This window comes from Cuculus canorus, chromosome 1, assembly GCF_017976375.1.
Source record: "Cuculus canorus isolate bCucCan1 chromosome 1, bCucCan1.pri, whole genome shotgun sequence".
Classification (NCBI taxonomy): Eukaryota; Metazoa; Chordata; class Aves; order Cuculiformes; family Cuculidae; genus Cuculus; species Cuculus canorus.
Window position 1 is genome coordinate 187,278,845 of NC_071401.1, and position 21,174 is coordinate 187,300,018.

A 21,174-nucleotide genomic window follows, 5' to 3' on the forward strand; every position below is an offset into this window, starting at 1 on the left:
ACCGTGTTAGTCTGAACACCACTCTCTGAAGCCCAAGCACCTGAGTTATGAACCAGAATTTGATGTCCTCTCTTCAGAGTAGCTACTGAGAGCCACTCTTCCTAAGTTTTCAGGTGTTTTGTTTTGTTTTCTGATGACTGCTTAAAATAAAATGTAAATGGCATTTGAAGTAGGAAACCAATGTCCCATTGAAATGTTGAAAGTGCTTACCTTTAAAAATTACATTGCATCTTGACTGTCCTCTCAGTTCATCATTCTTTCCTTTCCTCTCTATACAATATTACTATTTTGTGAGAAAGCCTGGGAAATCCTCTCATTTACTGGGCAGCACAACAGCAGGCAGCTTAGAGTTAGAACAACTTCAGGTTAAGGAGGATGTTGAACCTGATTGTCCCTTGAGGTAAGGATTTGAAAGCAACAGTATAAAAGCTGGAACATACCCATATTCTGCTTTTCTCTTCTAATATTTGCAGTTTGAAAATAGCTAGGCTTGAGCCTTGTTGGTGTGACCTCTCTTACTGTTAAAGCTCCTCTCTAGTCATCTGCTATGCTGAAGGAGGTGGGTGTTTGATAAGAGAATGCATGTTGTCCCAAAGAACTTTAGCATGAGTTAGATATAATTCCAGCTTCATTCTGGTTATGAACTAGACACCAAACTACATACATCCAGGGAGCTTACAGACCAGAAAGGGAGGTGCCTAATAAGCTTAGGTGCCTCTAGTGTTAGATGGCAATTAATAGAGTATTATGGATCATGGCATTTGGCTGAGATTGCCACGGTTTGCATAAATCGTGTTTCCGGTACCTAAATCCTCCTTTAGATTTGGCTGACTCAATCTTATTTTGCAAATGACTGCAAACCGTGCTGTCATTTCACTACCAGCAGTAATGCAAAAGCCGCATAGAAGAATTACATTACTTGGACGTGATGCTACACTTTTCTCATGGGGAAAGCTGAGTCCGTATAGGCAAAGCTTTCCCCCACTTGAATCTGAGTCAAAGTTTCATTCAAATCAAGAGTTTCACTTAACCATAGTTCTCCACAATTTGTGAATGTGAGCATGGTGGCATTTATTGTTTATAAAGGTCACAGTGTACAGCAGAGCACTGTTCTGTTCCTGAGACTGACTCTAAACACAAATAAAATGAGTAGTTGTCTAAAGCAAGACGGTAAGGGCTTTGCTGTGTATGCTAGAGCACTGGAAAGCCAAGCCTGCGATACTTTCTCTCTTTTGCTGAACAGTAGTGTTAGGATGTATGAGAAGACAGTAACTGGAACAGAAAACAGATTTTCAGGCCAAAAGAAAACTAAGTATTTCCAAAGGAAATAACCACTGCCTCCAGCAGCAGCAGCAGCAGGAGGAGCAATTCTATCCGGACAGTCTCTTCTGAAGATTATGAAGTGAAGATTATGATCTTCACTTCAATGCTTACTGGGTTTTTTTCCTTCTTTTTTTTTTTTTTTTTTTCTTTTCTGTGGCAATCTCACTGCCCACTGGTTCCAGTCACCTCTGAGTCTGTAAACGCTACTGAGGGATCTCGACCAAGTTTTTGTTATAGACTCCTCTATGCTACAGAGACCGTTATACCATCCTAACCTCAAAGCGTGGGATATCCATGAGTGTCTGCAGAGTTTACGGAATCTGTGTCCTCCAGTTTTTCAAGAAATGACCAAAGTAATGGCTGGTCTGGTGCTGGTGACAGTACTGATTCTAGCAAGAGCCTGGACTTGGCAATACCCAGAGGCATGTTACACCTCAAATTTCTTTGATTCCATTTTATCATCTTCCATATGAGATTTCCAGTCATTCATTGAAATAACCATGCTGTGTTAGAATGTCCCTGTCTTATTGTTAGACTAGAAGTGCTGATTTGGTGGATTATTTGTCCTTTCAAGTAGCTGAGTGGTCTGAAATTTTTGACACTCTGTCTGTGGGAGGGTGCTGATTTATACCAGCTGAGAATTGGGCATACAAAGTGCATTTTAATCTATTGTATGCAGTTCTATTTTGTTAACAACTTGTATTAATATTTTAGGAAATATGACATCAAAATGATTGATGATTTTTTGTTTTATTTAGGTTTTTAAATTTTATTTCTAGAAAAAAAAAAGAAGTTAGGGCATACTGTTGCTTGGGAGAAATTCTGCCTCTAGTCCTGGAGCTCAAGCATACAATAGAACAGGCAGCTTTTATTTCAGACTGCCATGACTCCCTTTGGTCCAATAAATTTAAAAACAAGAGGTTTCTGTGTAGGCCTTTTTTGTATCACAGCATTATTTTTACATACAATTACCTTAAAAAAATAATACAAGGCGTGAATATTCTTCCCAGTTGTGAGACCTAAAAGCAATGTTGTTTTGACTGACATTCACCTATAGGATAAATGTATATCATTGCAAAGAGTTCTGACAAATATGGTTACTGTGCTGCCAATTCTTTCACTTGTTCTTCTCACTAAAAAGGATTCAGCCAGGTAGCCACAGTAGTAGTTCGATGTTATATGTCACATGCAATCCAGCTGAAATGCAGGACAGTCCAGTTAAAATATGGGAACAGGATTCCTCTGCATCTGTACAGTGCAGGAGTAAGTACATACTAACTTGAAGACAGAGAACTGTTATACTTGAATGGTATAACAGCCCGAGGGTCTTGTGTTAGTCATGTGCTCCTGCACTACTGAAATACCGATAAAATTGTTTCGCCTTGCGACAAAAGGCAAGTTTTGGAGGACAGGGTCCATACATTTCCATATACATGTGAGGTGGCAAATGGTGCATGAAACAAATTGGTACTTATGCTTTAGACCACTGTGAAGCTTTACTGGAGATTGTCCAATAATCTTCAATAAACCAAATAATCTCTTCTCGGTTTGTCCATTTTCAGTTCACTGTTAGTTGAGAGCAATCAACATGACAGTAACACAGGCAGACATTACCTTGCTCTGTGGGACACAAGGCATCTCGCATCCAAAATGTGCAGGACTGCATTAGCAGTGTACCGAACCTGAGCTTCATATCCCACTTCTTGCTAGTACTTAGCCTCTCAGGTTCAGCACTGCACTAATGTGATAGGATCGTTTTTGTTCTTCTTGGACAACACACACAGAATCTTGGACCTGGATAATGCATAGGCATGACGCAGATGGTTTTTTTTTTTTTGTGTTCTGTAAAAAAAAGTCCAGCAACATCCAGGCTGTCTTGTAGAAACAGTAGTTCAAAGTAGTCCAACATAATGCTTTGCTGTAAATTCAGGTGCCTAATTCTTTTTTGCATGGATAACAGTCCAGATGTTTCCTTCTATGATTGCTTAGCTGATCCCAATGCATACTGTTCACATGTATCTGATTACCACATTGACAGTAAAAGTTGAAAAACAGCCTTGTGGTTTGCCAAAAATTAAAAGGGATCATTGGTAAGATAGTTTTACGTTGGCAGTGAAAGTAGTTACACATAATGTCAAACAAATACAGATGCTCCTTTTGAGAAAAGGTCTTTCAGGGACACTATCAGCAATACTACAAATTTTTAACAGTTCTAAGTTTTCATATTATGTGTATTAATCATTATAATTCCTCTTGTTCTCAGTAAATATAACTGCAATTTTATTCAATTGCCAAATGTATTCTGTAGGCCTGTTTTTTCCTTTTTCACCTGTTTCCAATAACATGCTTTTTTTGTATAATTACTTGACCTTGATACAGCGAAGACTTTTTTTTAGTGAGACAGGAATCACTATATTATCTCTGTGCTCTCTCTTGCTGTAAAGAAGTCTGTTTCCTTACATTTGGTAAGATAAATACAGGGATGAGTTTTATAAGAACAGAATGACAGAAGTCCTGTGAGGTTCCGAGTTCCCACTAGCATCAAGGACATGTAAAGTACAAAGCCATTATATCTCCTTTGCCTATGAAAGTAGCTCTTGAAAAAGCTAAAGAATACTCAGTTTCTTCCATTTGTGAAGTTCTCCCTAGAAAGTTTCTGGGGCTGAATGCCTGTATGAAAGAAATTACAATATTTTGTTGATTGTCTGAGGAGCTTATAATACAGCTCTGAATCCTCTCTGTTTTGATCCAAAGTTCATAAATTGTGTAGATCCATAGCACTTTGACTGTGGCTGTTCACTGCTCAAAGACCTTTTTCTTTATAGAGATGACTGAGACCACATTAGCATTGTCATGTTTTCCACTAGAGGCCGTGAGAAATCACTTATGACTCATGGCCAGGCATCTGTAGGCTCTTCCCTCCATTGAAGAGGGTGAGCAGATGGATAAAAGAAGTCTGCTGGTGGATTGCCTACATGGAAAGGGGTAAGTATCTCCCTCTCAGTATTGGAATATAACAACTAATTTCACATGGTTGTGGTGCTCCCAATTGAGACAGAGAATTGAGACCACTTTACAAGGCAGCAAATATATCCTAGTGTGAAATTGTACTCAAAACTATGTGTGGTTTCAGTCACTGAATTTGGAAAGATACATTACAGTAGAAATAGCTGCTGAGACTGGTGATGATAAGAAGGAAAGCTTGTTCTATCAGAGAGGAAAAAAAGAGCTTGGCTATTATAGTCTTGTAAAAAGCTGAGAATGGGTTTTATCTACTGACTGTAGATAAATGGAAAGTAAATTCTAGGGTAGAAAGCATCTATTTAAGTGGAAAGACAATGGGCACAATCAGAAATCAATACAAGATAACATTGTGTTTGCATTGGAAATGAAAAGATTTAGTGCTGTCAGAGAACAGAGCTTCTGGAATAGCCTTAGGTATTGGAACAGTGCACGTGAGAGCCTGACTGATTTTAAAATGAAGCTTCACCAGTTTTTGAAAAGGATTAGATAATGTGGTTATCAGGGGACTAGGCCCAGCATCCAGGAGATCCTTTCTAATTGTTTCAGAATAAGATTGATTTATGCAGTGCATCCCCTCTGAACTGGAAGTCAAAACGAACATGATTAGACTCATCATTATGGTGGGACTTGATGATCCAGTGGGTCCTTTCCAACCTGGTGATTCTATGATTCTATGATCATCTTTATCAGCCTTTTCACTACATTTTGCATGTCGCTGTAGCAAGACCACACCACATTAAGACACCACCTTTCCTGTGTGGTAAGACTGTTTACAGCCCCATATTTTCTTTTAATAGTGGTCAAAGAACAGAAATTACTGGAACAGAGGAAAACATCAGGAGATGGTCATGTTCCTTATTCTCTGCCATTTCTGTCTGCTGAACCTAAAGCAGGAATGTAGGGAACAGCTTTGCCTCTGAGGATCCCTCAAAAGAGGGAAACACTGTTCACTGTATGTTCACTGACTTCAATGTAGGCAACTTAATGAATGGAAGTTAAGTGTCTGACAACCTAGTCCCAATTAAGAAACACATTTTAAGGCATTTTCAGGCATGTTACTGTTCCTTATGGAATTGTAGAAGAGCTGACACCAATTCTTCTATGAATAAAGAATTTTGCCTTTCAGACTCTTTCCTGCATGACAAAACAGTCAGGGAAGAATTTCCACACTTCTGCACTTGATCCAGTGCCTGGAGATATGAGAGGAAATGGGAAGCAAGTCTAATCTTTGTTTCTTTTCTCTGGTAATTTTAATTCATGAAAATACTCTTTGTGCTCCCAAATCCAAGTCTTCCTCTGCTGATCTCACTTTCTTCTATACAGTCTTTAAACATAACAATGTGATGTTACTGTAGACTTAGACTGACGTGAAGTTGCTGCGCTAGTTAAAAAGTTGGCACCACACCTTCTATTCAGAATGCTGCACGTTGGTGGTGTCTGCTCAGATAACCTCTGGCTACAGTTGAGTAATACCACAAATGGGGAAAACCCTAGAGAAACAGGAAAATCCCTAACTGTTTGTGCATTGTGTAAGTATATTTCGCTTAGGCTCTTTGCCAAAGCAGATATGAATCAAAGATGCTCTCTGTACAGGAGTGAAAATGTACTATCATGATCAGGATCTTATTTTTGCATAAAAGACACGTAGCATTTGTGAAGGGGGAAGAAAATTTCCATTCTGGTTTTGGTGTGTTATGTTTTTCTATTGCATTCATTACTGAAAATTCCTGAAAACAAAAGATATAGAAAGTGGGAGAGGAACTTGGTTGATTTATTTGAGTTCTTCTTTGAGTCAAATGGTCTCTTTTGACTATTTTGCAAAATGATTATAAAAGAAAATATCACTCTGTTCCCCTACTCCTCTCCCGGCCTTGGTTTTGTACAATAAAAAGAAATACTTATTAAAAACATGGAACTGAGCTTGCTGTAACTGCTAAGTATTTGTGCAAGTCTTTGATTACTTTCGTAAACCTTCCCAACAACTCTTTACTCAGAACAAAACCAAGTGTCTAAGAATGATAAAACATCTCCTTACCAGAACAAAAATCCACTGATGGATATGTTTCTTTTTTTCCCCGTGGAGAAGATGAGAAAATAAATGCAAGATGGTAGTGGAAAGTGCTCAAATGGTAGGATTTATCAGAGCAACAGTAAAAAACAAGATTTAATAAGGGCAGACCAGAAGGAATAGGAACATTTCTGCATTGTTCTACAGCCCCACAGAAGTGGGTGAAGTTTTTTCATGTTTGTAACGGAAGACAATTTATTTACAAAGTCTTTGCATTTTTCAAGTGTCATAAGAGGGATACGAAAGCGCTGGCTTTGCTTAAGTAAAAGGCTGAATCCTCTGAATTTTGTGAAATCTTTGTTGTTTATCTTAATGGGATCTTGATTTTTTCCTAATGTATTTTTGTACCGGTTTTGATTGTAGCCAGAAGGAATGGTGACAGAACATACTTCAAAGATGGTGTTCTAAGAAATTTTGACTGGCAGTGGGGAACTTTCTCTAGTCACGTAACAAAAATATTTTCAGTAGATTCGCCGCAGAATGGGAAGTGTAAAGTATGGAAGTAATTTACTAAATTATCAGCCTTGTGAAAAATTGATTTTTTCCAGTAAGCAGTAGCTCAGCAATTAGTTGATCTAACAGTTGGGTTTTCTACCAAGAAAGCTATATTCCTAACTCACTCACTCACTCACTCACTCAATTTTTTGCAGTCCTTTTGTATATTTGTCTATTCTCCCCCTAAGGCTATAGAGAACCTCAAGTAAAGAGATGGAATTCAAATTGTCCTGCATACTCCTGCAGGGTTTGATTAGATATAGTTAAAAATTAAGGCTTTGAAATTCCAGTGGAGTATTTTATGAGCTGGCATATTCCACTTTTATTGGGTTAGTGTTGCACTGAATTATTCATAAAGCTATAGTCTTCTCCTTTCTATTGGTGAATTTGCATTGGGAGAATCAGCAAACCACCAAGGAAGCTTTTTATTTGGGGAGGCGCAGAAGTAATTAATAAATGACAACTATTTCTGTAAACACATTGCAACAGAAATGAGGTCACATGAGTAACATTTTTCCGTCCTTTAGGGGGATTTGAGGAATTTACGAGAACATTGAAATAGAAGTACCCCAGTTACAAAACAGTTACATAAGGAAGTTTGATTTCCTTTAGATTTGTTGAGTGTTGATGTAGAATTGTGTAGAAGCAGCCAAAGTAATATCTTTAACAATGTCACAAGTAAATTTTATAGTCTGAGAAAGTATATGACCACCTCTGTCTTATTATAAAGTGTTTACAATTACCACCTTTTATGGATTTGTACTTTTATCAGTCAAAGTGACAAAATGCCAATTGTAAAGGATGACAACATAACTCCAGAAGTGACTGGTAAATATAAAAGTGCCAGAAGGACAAAGGAATGAGGAATAATATGGCTTCAATACCAGTGACAGGTTTTTTAAAGGGCTTCTTTAGAAACAAGCTTATCTAGCTAAAAATTAGAATGAAAACACACTTCTCTGGTATTTTGGCAGCTGCCACAGGGTAGATAACATGCTGTCATTTCTCACCTGCAGCAATACTACGATTTTACTGTACTGCTGTGTTTACTAGGGGAACAGAATTACCTGTGGATGAAAAGAAGGTCTTCCTCATGGTAGACCAAGTTATCGTTATTTTATAAAGTGCTGATGCTTATCCAGGCTCCAGCCTCTGTGTTTGTCTACAACCCAAAAACTTCCAAATGTCCTGAGAGAATTTCGCTGGCTCTAAAACTCAAGTTTTTGACTTATTGACGAGGTTGTAAAATGTTTTAAAAGGACTGAAGAGCTGCTAGTTCGAGAGCAGAAGCGACAAGCTGGTGCACACCCCTTTTGTGGGTGCGACAAAAGTGTCTCTGCGAATGAGACATTGATTTTAAAGGGAAGCAGAAGGGAACATACATGGTGTATACAAAGGATTATGGATATAAGTGCTGTGCCAGAAACTAGGATGCCAGAACAGCAGAAAACAATATTTGCTGGCTAAGCAATAGCCTTTCTTTAGAATGTCATGCATAGAATTAAGGTTTGTTATTTTTATATTCTACAGAATTTTAGTGTGTTGTTAAGTGTTTTTTTCACTGGGAAAATGGGTGTAGTCTGTATGAAAGACAGTTGGAAACTTGTTAAAATCTCAATGTCAGGTTCACTTTACCTCTTACAAAATCACTTTGCCACATGAACATGGTAAATAAGGAGCCTGAGTAATTTCATTTTCAGGATCCTGAAACAGTTCTCAGAAATAAAAAGGTGAGTCTTATTTCTAAATTTCATTTGCAATTATAGTAATAACTCCTTCCATTGGTCTAGTATGATCTTTTAAAAATCATACAATATTCAATACTGTCCTAAATATCTCCCATTAAAAAATTGTTTGGTTCCTTTGCCCTGGTATGAAGCTGTCTATTATAAAGTTTGACAATAAATAAGCTACTGGTCAGTGTGAATGGCAGTATCTGATAAAATGATGTCTGTATTTGATGAAACTGATATACTTGTCATAACAATCATGTCTCAGTAGAAATAAGGATAATGCTGATCATGTGCCTCTGTATGTATCAGGCTGTCATATGCAGTAGGTGTACATTTTCATTGTATTTGAAGATCTTTTTTAATAATGAAAATTATTTTTATTTCTGTTGTGGATTATGAATACGTTTAATTGTTTAAGGTATGCTTATATTTGTGTACAATGACTAAGCAATTTTTTTTATTGTTACCTCAGCTTTTATAATATTTTTGTTTCTGTTTGCAGGGGATTAATTGTAAAAGCAAGCCTTCCAGTGAGTATATGTCATTCACATTTTTACTACATTTGTTTTTGGAAGATAAAGATAATTTATTGCAGATAGTAAATCCACTTTCCTGGTGACATCACACCAGTGTCATTTGACAGGGTATTTAGCACCAATTTCCTTGTACAAAACATTGGAAATTGGTAGGTTCTGATAGATAACAGGTTAATAATGACTGTGCATTGTTGCTTCATAATTTTCCTTACCACAGATGATCACTGGGAAATTTGCTTAGTTGTGTCACATGTTTTTATTACTTTTACTTATTATTATTGCCTACAGTAATAGTACAGGCGCTTTTGTTACCTGAACTCTGAAGCTTCCGTTGATCACTCCTTCAGTGCACAGTCACTCGATAGGGATGTACGAAGCAACTGTCTTGCAGGCAGTCCCTTCTGAGAGGACATTCCTAGTGGGAGGCCCAGCTCTGAGCACTGCTTCTCCACAGTGCCTTTCCTGGATCCATGTGGCAGAGTCCACAGACGGGGGAAAAGCTGCAGTGCTGAGCCACAGACATTTGAGACTCGGATACTATGGCACGGGACATGAGCCAAACATCAGCTGTCATGAGTCTTACTCTGAAAGCATGGCGTTTATGGGACATTTGTTGAGGTGGAGGGAAAGAACATGGCAGTGGAAGGGATGCAGTTAAAATTCCCATGTGAAAGAGTCTCTAGGCTTCTACTGCTGAGCAGAGGGAACCATTGGTGGCTGGTTCAAGGACTGTGAATAAATCTTTTTAAGATTAGGCAGCTGAGCTGCTAATTGCATGAACCGTGTGGAAGAAAAGGTAGAAGAGGAGAGAAACAGAGGCATTAACCTCTATTCTGCCTAGCTGAAGCATGCCTTCATGCCCTCAGGCAGCACAGAATGAGGAAACCAAATCCTTCAACCCAGATCTGAAAGGAGAGGATGCCTGCAATACTGTTGGTTAAAATTTGTGCTGGGTATTACACAAATGCAGATCTAGATAGTGGAAACTCACTAGTTACCGTGAGGTGGTGATTCGTTCCACCCATCTTAGGAAGACAAGATGAATTATGTACTGGGAAGGAGAAAAGAGGGTTTCTCCCTCTCTGTTGAATGCCAGAGGTACTTGGATGATGTACATAATCTTAAACTAGATGTTTAGTTCTTAGCTGGATATAGACATTGGGCACTGAGGAGTTTGTAAACTAAAGATCCTTATCTTTCAAGATGATACGCACAAAGCAGAGCTGGTTGTAGATTTTCAGTGCTGCCTGAAAATGACTTTATCAGCTCTCTTTAATACAAGTAACCTAGGATGACTCAGCTTTATATGAAAACACATATTTTTTGTCTTCATCCTAATTCACTTGTGCAACAGTGGGTGTATCATTTCCACACTTCCTATGACTATAGTCATTCTTTTTATTATTTGAGGTAAAATTACCTTAAAAGACCTCAACTGTATCATAGGGCACCTTTGCAGTATTTTGTTTGCAACAAAAAGATGACACTGTTTCCTAGAATTTGCAGCTATCAGCTCAGCAGTATTTGGCAACACAACTTTGACTCTGCCTTCTCCCTTCTGCTCTTCTAGACTATTAGGTGGTACTTAAAGGCTACTGTAATAGTTCAAATTCACTGTAATATACCTAGACAATGATATCAATATATATATAAATGATTTTTTAAAAGTCTTAAATTCTCAGAAAATGTTTTTGGCCTGGTATATTAGCATCTTGTCCTTTATCCTTCAAAGGCTGAAATAATTTTGAATGCACAGCTGTGAAACTTTTCTAATTTACTGTGCATTGATATCTATTGTGAAAGAGAAGCTCTCAGTCTGAAATTTAATCAATTTCATAATTAGTGTAAGTACTTCCGAGGAGTGAATTTTGCTATTTATTAACTGAAGTGCACTAAGTAGTTATCTTAGGAGAGCATATCTAGTTTGCTTATGGAGTTTGTTGAATCATCCTGATGCACAGATGCAGCAGATACTGTGGTAAATCATATGCAAATAGGTTTGAAATGCAACTGTAATTTATACTCATGGAATGATGCTCCACTGAAGCAATTTTAGTATGGTTTAAAAATGCTCATAGATTTAGGACTAAGTAGTTCGGATTTTTACAGTTCTTGTAGAGAAGAAATATTATACAAAAAACCCAGTTAAGATTTTCCTTTGAGTGTTGGCCTGTGCCTGTTATTAATAGGTTTTCTCTGACTTTTTTTTTTGCTTTTCTCCAGTTTAATCTTCTTGCCTGGGGCTTCAAATTATCCACCTAATAATTTCTATTGCTTATTCATTGCTCAGCTCTGGCTTCTATTATCTAAGTATACATAAGGTGTGTTTTCTTGTCATGACAATTCAGGGTTGATTGCTGCATCATCAGATAAGAAAATAATCCGCTGTGGTTAAGCTGATGGCAAAAGCACAAGGGAAGTGTCTCCATGCCTTGGCCTCTTTATTCCAGGGCTTGTATGTGTCCATAATTAAGGAATCTTTTATTACAGCAACAATCTCTCTCTCATGTAGGGCTAATTACAGTTATAATTCATAAACATAAAATCTAGGCAAGATCTACCCAGCAGATGGTTTGTGTATCAAGATGTATCTTTACATCTTCCGGAATGTAGATCAAACTTCTCGTGAGAAAGGGAAAAAGGTGTGTATTCCAAAGGAAACTATCTAAGGTGGGGGGTTAAAAGATAATACGTAACAGTTTACTGAAGAATTAGTCAGAAATAAGTCTCATACTGTGATGATTAATAAAATGAAAATTATTGTCTGTCAGCTTTTCCTAGTATTACATATTTATTTTGATCATGCATGATATCCATTTAAATAGTTTTTAATGAGTTCTGCAGCATCTTTTGCAATTCTTAAAATGTATCATAAAATTAATGGGAAAAAAATCCAAAATAGAAGAAAATAATTTGATTTTATCCAGCGTATTGCTTATTTGTTCTCAGCTTGAAAGTGGAAACTGAAATCAAGGGAGATAGGATCCCTGCTTATGCACAGACTGTGTTTGTGCATCTGCCTAATCCTGATCCAATGACAGTAATGCACCCAAGTATGACTCAGGTTTCTCCTGAGACAGTCTCAAGCCTGTGACATCTGATAATAGCATACCTCAGGCAGTAATAACCAAGGACTGAATTCAATAAAGTTGTTTCAGTCTCTCCTAATAATAATATAGGGTCAAATAAAATGGCCAAATTCACCCAAAGAGAATACTTTGTGAAGAACTGTCAGCTTTAACAATGTGTGTGTATACATATGTGTGCATGCCCAGGTGGCCAAGAAGGCCAGTGGCATCTTGTCTTGTAACAGAAACGGTGTGACCAGCAGGTCCAGGGAGGTTATTCTCCCTCTGTACTGATGAGACCGCACCTTGAGTACTGTGTTCAGTTCTGGGCCCCTCACCACAAGAAGGATGTTGAGGCTCTGGAGCGTGTCCAGAGAAGAGTAACGAAGTTGGTGAAGGGGCTGGAGAACAAGTCTTATGAGGAGTGGCTGAGAGAGCTGGGGTTGTTTAGCCTGGAGAAGAGGAGGCTGAGGGGAGACCTTATTGCTCTCTACAACTACCTGAAAGGAGGTTGTGGAGAGGAGGGAGCTGGCCTCTTCTCCCAAGTGACAGGGGACAGGACAAGAGGAAATGGCCTGAAGCTCCACCAGGGGAGGTTCACGCTGGACATCAGGAAAAAATTTTTCACAGAAAGGATCATTGGGCACTGGAACAGGCTGCCCAGGAAGGTGGTTGAGTTGCCTTCCCTGGAGGTGTTTAAGGGAAGGGTGGATGAGGTGCTGAGGGGCATTGTTTAGGGAGTGTTAGGAATGGTTGGAATCGATCATCCAGTGGGTCATTTCCAACCTACTGATTCTATGATTCTATGATTCTATGATTCTATGATTCTATGAAATGATTTATCTGCAGGGCAGTCTGAGAAACAGAAAGAGATGAAGTACAGCTAACTGATGAGATTTGGGCCTTAAGACTGTTTTCTTCTTTCACATTAGCCTACAGGACTCTGCTGTACAAATTCATATCCTAAAGCTTTGGGATAACTAAATTTGCAGAGGAAAATAAGATGAGACATAGTAGTTGTTTTCTGTGCCTACTGTTTGTACTTTGAAGAAGGCTTGGATAGTATTTATTCTACTCTGGCTGTTCTGGTCTAAAGGAGAAGAAATTCTGCAGGTGTGAGGGATTTTTTCCAGGACTAGGAATGCAATGGTGCCCTCTTGTGTGAAAATGGTATTTTCGCAGCAGTTGAGACCAGCAGCAGTCTTAAAACCAAAATGCTACCTATGAGATTTCTTACAATATACAGGTAATGTTTTTGAAAAAAAAAAATCTAAATAAACTATTATTCTAGCCATAATCTAGCAGATCTTACTTAATACTCCTGTTGGTTTAGGTGTGCTTTGCTAGCCTTAACTGTTAGAAGTGTGATTCCTTCCTCCTGTGGGTTAATATTGCCCTAAGCCAGGAAATTTATTATCAAGCCCCACCAGTAATGTAGTTCTTTCCAACCCCTCTGGACTGCAACTGAAGCCAAATAGCTACGTCAGTTACTTGAAAGTCTTAGGTAAAGTACTGGCTTTGTTGAAATCAATGGTGACTTCCCTGCTGATTTCAGTAGAGCTGGAGCTTCACCTTTAAGGCTTTCTTCTCCCCCCTCAAATATCCTGTGTGCAATGAGGTGTCTCTGTCTTTGTATTTGCATTTTCAGGTAGTATATTTAACAGCTTCTGCCATGATGCTCCTGCAACTTTATCTTCTACGGTACTGAAAAGCATGAAAATATCAACAGTGATGAAGTGTATCCAAGGAAGTCCATGCTCTCTATATTTGAACATTAAAGGAACTTTGAGTCTGGATGGTAGGAAGTAGATTTGCTACTGAATCATTTCTGTTTGCTTTTTGTTTAGAGCTGTTCAGCTATATTTTGTTCTATATTGCATGTAATTATATCAGAAAGAGTTCTTGTGAAATCTTTTTACTACAAAAGATGATAAAGCCCTTGCCCTCATCTATAGAATGAGAAATGTGATAACGAATTCAAGAGAACTGAATTTTAGCTTCCAACATAATACACTTGTCCTCTACGAGTGCCCCAAGCATACTGCTTCCTTTCCTTTCTTGCTTTGACACGCGTGCCTGCAGGCACACACACAAACATTCTGTTTGCCCTGGTAACTTAGACATGAATGTCTGCCCCAACAGGAGTATGTTTATGTGTCTGAAGGTGCATTTCTGCACTAAAATAAAATGAAAACACTCAAACTTCTTGGGCATAGTTTATTTTTATTAACATCCTGCCATGTGCTTAGCATGTTATGATTTAGATATTTCCTAGTGTGCTTCACTCAGAGTTAATAGGTTTATTTTTTAAATTATTTCTTAAATTTGCACAGGAATTTTCATGACTAAAGCTTTCATTTATAGCTGTTGGTATTAAATCCTTGCTCCAGCCGCTAAGTGCATTATATATAATGCCCTTTTTTTTTTAATAGAGATAAAATACATGTGCCTTTCACTTAAAAGGAAAAATTATGCTACAGTATATTTTAATTTACATTTTGTTTTTCTTAAAGATGCTTAAATTGTATTTTTAAAATCTATTCCTAACTCATTTCAGAAAATATACGTGGGCTGGAAATATGTTCTCTTTCACTGGACACACAGCAATCTCAGTGCACAAATGTGAGATTTGCTAGGAAAAAAAGCAAGATGCTTAATGGAAAGAAGGTAGATTCTTTTTCCTTGAGTTGTTTTTCATTTAAATGTTTATGTATAAAATGTTTATACTTTGGAAAAAATCTATTTTGTATCTTTCTTATTTTCTTCTCTTATTGACTTTGTGGAAAATTGCAATGAAATGCGTGCTTCAGCATTGTCAAATGAAATTCCATAACGATTTTTTACTGTGAGGGTGGTGAGGCATTGGAACAGGTTTCCCAAAGAAGTTATGGAAGCCCAATCACTGGAAGTGTTCAAGGCCAGGTTGGATGAGGCTTTGAGCAACATGATCTGGTGGAAGCTGACCCTGCTCATGAAGTTGGAATGAGATGATGTTTAAGGTCCCTTTCAATCCAAACCATTCTTTAATTCTATGAACAAAACATCCCTTTATAACCTGTACATTCAATTCTCCACTATTTTCATACTTTTCCCACACCTTTTGCAACAGGAGCTGCCCCTTCAAAGCCTAATTTTCATATCAACCTTGCTAGCTTTCTTTTTGTAGCCACCGAAGTATGGGGAAGCTTTTGTAACTACAACTGCTTGGGAACACAATGCTACGGGGATTTTAAGTGCATACATATGATTTATTTAAATGCAACTATGTCAATGGGATTTACACATCTAGAAGACAGCCAAGTGCCTAAGCACTTATGGACATCTGTCCTAAACTCATGGTAAGAATTGCAGCAGCAGAGTACAATTTTTTACTAAATTAAACCCCAAAGTATTTGTTATTAAAATTTGCAGCTGGGAAAAAAAACACCACCACAATCCTTGACCAACTGTTTAAAAGAGATGAATTTTTGCTTTCAATTACTGGTGGATAACTGTTATTAATCCCATACAAAATGTGTTACTTCATGTGCTTTGTAAATAACTATATTGATTGCACATGTGAAACAAAGTCCTTCCAAACTGCAATTGCAGTTTATGCTCTGTATGATTTGATCCTCAAACATCCCTGTAGGGAAAGCAAGGCCAGCAATGAACAATTGGTAGCTTTCAGAGGAAGCCAAGACTCAACAAACATATTTAATGAAATTTTCTTTGTTTCAGTTCAGTGGCTAGAATGCTGACATAGGGTGTCTTTTACCCTACAAATGCCTCAAACCAAATAGGAGTATATTCAACATGAAAACCTATAAGGAATTTAATGGCTACTATTATCAGTAGGGGAATGACCTCAATTTTTGTCTCCTAAATTACTTTCTCTCTCATAAGCTGTTACTGGAATTAATAAATTTGCTGAAGTAGCCATTAAATGTTTAAACAGACGTTTTTCTATTCTGCAAGAGTTTGTGCTTGTAGAATGCCTACAAACTGGGACTTTTGGTAGTATGAATGACGTTTTAGTAGAATGAATGGATTGCTCTTGAAGTTCAATACACTTCGGGTTGCTGTGTTTCTGTGCTATTAGAATTATTTGATAACTTGTAGATATTTGGACTTATGGAAGTGAAAAGGATAGCAACATCCTGGATTAGAAGTAATGACAGTCTCTGAAACCCTTTCATTAAGTGATATCTGCTTTATATTCTTAATGCTATAATATCTGAGACTGCTTAATGTTCCATAGAAATAGAAATATATTTAAACAAATAATATTACAACTAGTGTTTTTCATCTATTCTGGAAGTCATGCACAAATTTGATTTTATAAATGTTTTGAACAGGTACAGGTACAATTCAATTGCATTGAAGTCAATGTAGCACAACATATCTATGTGACCATGAAAACAGTACCAAATTTCTGCGAAGTCAAGCTGAGTCAGGAATACTATGTTGAAGGTAGGGAAACACCTTAAACCAGATGTTTTTCATTAGGCATCTTTTCAAAGGTAAAGACCAATAACTCTCAAATGCAAAGCCAAATCACATTCTGGGATACACTGATCTAACCAACAGCAGATCACATATGCCAGGACCAGTCTTATTCTACATTTTGATGATTTATTTTTGTGCGTGTCTGACTTGAGTTTTTATCTAAAAGCACATAGAAAACTGAACTACACTGTGGGTTTGTCCTAATTTGACTTCTTGTGATTGGTACATGCTCTCTCTCTGCCTGCAGGTCTCTGCGCCCTCTGTGCACAAGATGGAGCCTCTGCTTTTTTTCACAGTTAGGCCAAAAGTGGTTTCAGAGATTTGAGGAAAACTTAATAAGAAACTGTAAAGAAATATCATTTTAGTTTCATTAGCTAGCTGTTCTATTGCCTGTTACCATATCACTGGATGAGATAGCATTTTTCCCTCTTTTTGGAGTAGAGTGCCTACCAAACACATATAATAGTAGATTAAGCACTGTGTTCCAGCCAAGATACAGTGTGCTGGTGGAGACAAGTGAATCAAATCGCAGTGCAAAAACCAAAATGAGATTCCTGGTTCAGTCCAGTGCCTGGGCTTGTCCTGCATTCCCATTTCCAGAGCCTGTGAGTGGGTGGCTCTTGCCCTTGCCCCTTGATACACCATCATCCTTTGCACATAGAATCAGACATTGTGTTGTTTCATGTTCTTATGGAAATAAAGCCTTTTTGTATTTAAAAAGCTTTTTGTTATCTTGTCAAATCCCAGTTCACTATTGAATTAGATAGCTACTTTGTGAATAAAGAGAGGGGGAAATAAGAAAGGGAAATAAGATTTTATAAAGCCTAGTTTTAAGACACTTGACAAGGGTGAGTAAACAAATGAAAATAAGAAATATTTCTCTGGGGAAAAGAACTGTGTGAGGAAATGAGTGCAAAGTGCTGCTCTAATACCAAGTTAAGTACGGAGAGGTGAAAAGAGCAGGCAACACGTTATGAGCTGATTTAGTCTTTTTAAATCAAGGTTTAAGTTCTGGAGATACAAATACTAAGTATTAGTTTTGATAGTGTCCCTGGCCTCTAATTCTGGTAAGCTCCCTGGAAGTTAAATAGGGTTTTCCTTTATAAGTCAGAATAGCAAAACCACACAGTTATTTATAACAGAGGAATAAGCCTGGGAAACAACAGGGGTAGTTTTAAAGGAAAGATGATGATGATGATGATGATTAAAATTATTGTTACATACCAGGTAAAGAAATGCAATATATATCCTAGGTGAGTTAGCTCCTTAAGACGAGTTTCGATATAAACTATGTATGTAGTAAGAGCACTTTTCTATTTTGATGTTTATTTAGAAATTAATGTAAATCTGTCTTTATAAGGTGGTATAAGAGGTATTTTTCCTGATGGGAAGCTATTGGATAATTTGGCAGTTTATTTACACAGTTAGGTAAATAATGCAGCACTGAAGAAACCTCTGTTTTACAGATTGCAGAAACAGTGATTTGGGAAAATATATTCCGGCTTGTTCGGGTGAGCTGATCTTCTGTATAAGTTAAAGCTGTGAGGTATTTCTGGTTACCTATACAATGATATGTTTTCATAGCTGAATAAGCAGGAAAGAAAATGATGATTTACAACCTGCATTACTTATAATTACCGTGTAGTTGGTAGTTAATACCCTGGAAAATCTGTTTATTTGTGTTGACATAGAAACGCTAGATAGCAGATAAAGATATCATAGTATCATAGTATAGTTAGGGTTGGAAGAGACCTTAAAGATCATCTAGCTCCAACCCCCCTGCCATGGGCAGGGACATCCCACTAAATCAGGCTGCCCAAGGCCCCATCCAACCTGGCCTTGAACACCTCCAGGGATGGGGCAGCCACAACCTCCCTGGGCAACCTGTGCCAGTGCCTCACCACTCTCATGGTGAAGAAATTCTTCCTAATGCCCAGTCTAGATCTGCCTCTCTCCAGTTTAGACCCATTCCGCCTGGTCCTATCCCCACAAGCCTTTACGAATAGCCTCTCTTCAGCTTTCTTGTAGGTCCCTTTCAGGTACTGGAAGGTCACTATAAGATCTCCTCTGAGCTTTATTTTCTCCAGGCTCAAAAAGCCCAACTCCCTCAGCCTGTCCTCATAGGGAAGGTGCTCCAGCCCTCTGATCATCTTTGTAGCCCTCCTCTGGACCTGTCCCAACAGCTCCATGTCCTTCTTATGTTGAGGATTCCGGAACTGGACACAGATGAGGTCTCACAAGAGAGGAACAGAGGTGCAGAATCACTTCCCTCGACCTGCTGGCCACGCTTCTTTTGATGCAGCCCAGGATACGGTTGGCCTTCTGGACTGAAGCGCACATTGCTGGTTCATGTCGAGCTTCTCATCGACCAGCACCCCTAAGTCCTTCTCCATAGGGCTGCTCTCAAGCATGTCATCCCCCATTGTGTACTGAAAACAGGGATTGCCCTGACCCAGGTGCAGGACCTTACACTTGGCCTTGTTGAACCTCATGAGGTTCTCACAGGCCCACTTCTCCTGTGGGAGAAGCCTGTCCAGGTCCCTCTGGATGACATCCCATCCTTCCGATGTGGCAACTACACCACTTAGCTTGGTGTTATCTGCAAACTTGCTGAGGGTGCACTCAATCTCGCTGTCAATATCATTGATGAAGATATTAAACAGCACTGGTCCCAGTACGGACCCCTGAGGGACACCGCTTGTCACAGATCTCCATCTGGGCTTTGAGCCATTGACCACTACTTTCTGAATACGACCATCCAGTTTCTTATCCACCATACTGTCCACCCATCAAATCCATATCTCTCCAGTTTAGAGAGAAGGACGTTGTGGGGAACTGTGTCAAAGGCTTTACAGAAGTCCAGATAGATCACATCTGTCAGTTTACCCATGTCCACTGCTGCTGTTGCCCCATCATAGAAAGCCACCAAGTTGGTCAGACAGGACTTGCCCCTGGTGAAGCCATGCTGGCTGCCATTAATCACCTCCCTGCCCTCCATGTGCTTTAGCATAGCTTCTAGGAGGATCTGACAACCTATTTAATACTTAAACTTTTGGAAATAGGTTTGCATCCTTTTCGTGCATCAGATTGCTAGTTTTATAGTTTGTCTGTAGATAGACCTCAAAAATAGATTAAAATTAATTTGCCAAATCCTGATTTTGGCATACCTATGAGTATTAAAATAATAAAACATCCCTCCAAACACCTCCCCCGGCAATGTGCTTAACATAGTTGCACATATTCTCTATGTAATGAATTTGCAACTTTGGGTTAAGCAGCTTTTATAGTAGTGTTAGTGTGTGTATTTAAAGCATTTGTACATGAACTACATGAGATTTCATGTACTGAGGTTGAGGTACAACTGGAAGGTATCCTGGCCTCTCAGTATTGACAGTGATAATTTAAAACCGAATACTATTGAAACTTATTCTAATCAAAATTATTTTATCTAATAAAGTAAGGATACCTTTACCTGTCAGGATACAAAAATAATTTAGTCAAACAGCCAGAGTAACCTATAGACATTGAATTTCATCTCCATCAAAGTATGAAATAAGTTCCGTATCTTTTATAGCAAAAAAAAAATCAGAAATAATGAAATAATAAAGAAACAAATTTGATAATTTCATGCTTGAATTTTCTTTTTCAGCTGGGAAGATTGATTATAATGTAGACAGGGCAAGGAAAATGATATCAGTGAATGTATCCAACTTTCTTCAAGATCAAGATTATTATATTCGCCTGTGCCACAAATGGTTTACCTGTGAAGATGCAGGCGCATTTGCTGTCGTGAGTTAAAGCTCAAAGCAGTTTTTTTAACTGTTGGGGGGTGACTCATAGGTGGAAATGCTCATTGAGGTCATAGTTATAGGAAAGAGCCTTCTTTATTTATCTTTATTAGATATCATTTACTGTCCTGGATCCATGACCATCTCTTTCATTTCAGATAAAAGGGAAGGAATCTTTAAAATCGGTTTCTCTGAAATATTCTCAGCTGCTCCCTTGCCTTTGCATTGAGGTAATACAGTCTGGAACTTGGTATATACTTATGTTTCTGATTAAATAAATTCTATCTGAGATTTCTGCTAAGAAATCAGGAAAGAAATCAGTAGAGAAAGGCTCTAGAACTAAGTTTTTGACTAAGGCTTGTCTGACCTTATGATTATGTAAATGTTTAAGAGATTTTTTTATTAAATGCTACTTAAAACAGAGATAAGAAGAAAATGGGATGAGCATTACATAAATTTATGGGGAGTATTGTATAAGATTAATTCAACTGGTTTTTTTATAAGCAATGAAAATACAGAAAATTTAATCTAACTGCATTTCAGCATAACATTTGATACAGTATTGCATGAGAAATTAAAAGAGGAATTGAGGAAGCTGGAGGTGAGAACAAGATTTTTATGGTAGATAATACCTAGCTGGAGGGCTAACCG

At 38.1% G+C, this 21,174-nt stretch overlaps 1 protein-coding gene across 5 annotated transcripts in view; it reads left to right on the top strand.

Annotated features, from left to right (window-relative positions):
* IL17REL (interleukin 17 receptor E like) overlaps positions 1-21,174 on the top strand; it is a 62,871-nt gene that overhangs the window by 17,632 nt on the left and 24,065 nt on the right. For all 5 annotated transcript variants that reach the window (XM_054056899.1, XM_054056895.1, XM_054056898.1 and 2 more), the window contains 7 exons: positions 9,146-9,173; positions 13,896-14,045; positions 14,805-14,914; positions 16,585-16,699; positions 18,202-18,246; positions 20,385-20,524; positions 20,682-20,753. In XM_054056899.1, coding sequence (XP_053912874.1) covers positions 13,961-14,045; positions 14,805-14,914; positions 16,585-16,699; positions 18,202-18,246; positions 20,385-20,524; positions 20,682-20,753 — 567 coding nt within the window. In that variant the 5' untranslated portion in view covers positions 9,146-9,173; positions 13,896-13,960. The remainder of the gene's footprint in view (positions 1-9,145; positions 9,174-13,895; positions 14,046-14,804; positions 14,915-16,584; positions 16,700-18,201; positions 18,247-20,384; positions 20,525-20,681; positions 20,754-21,174) is intronic.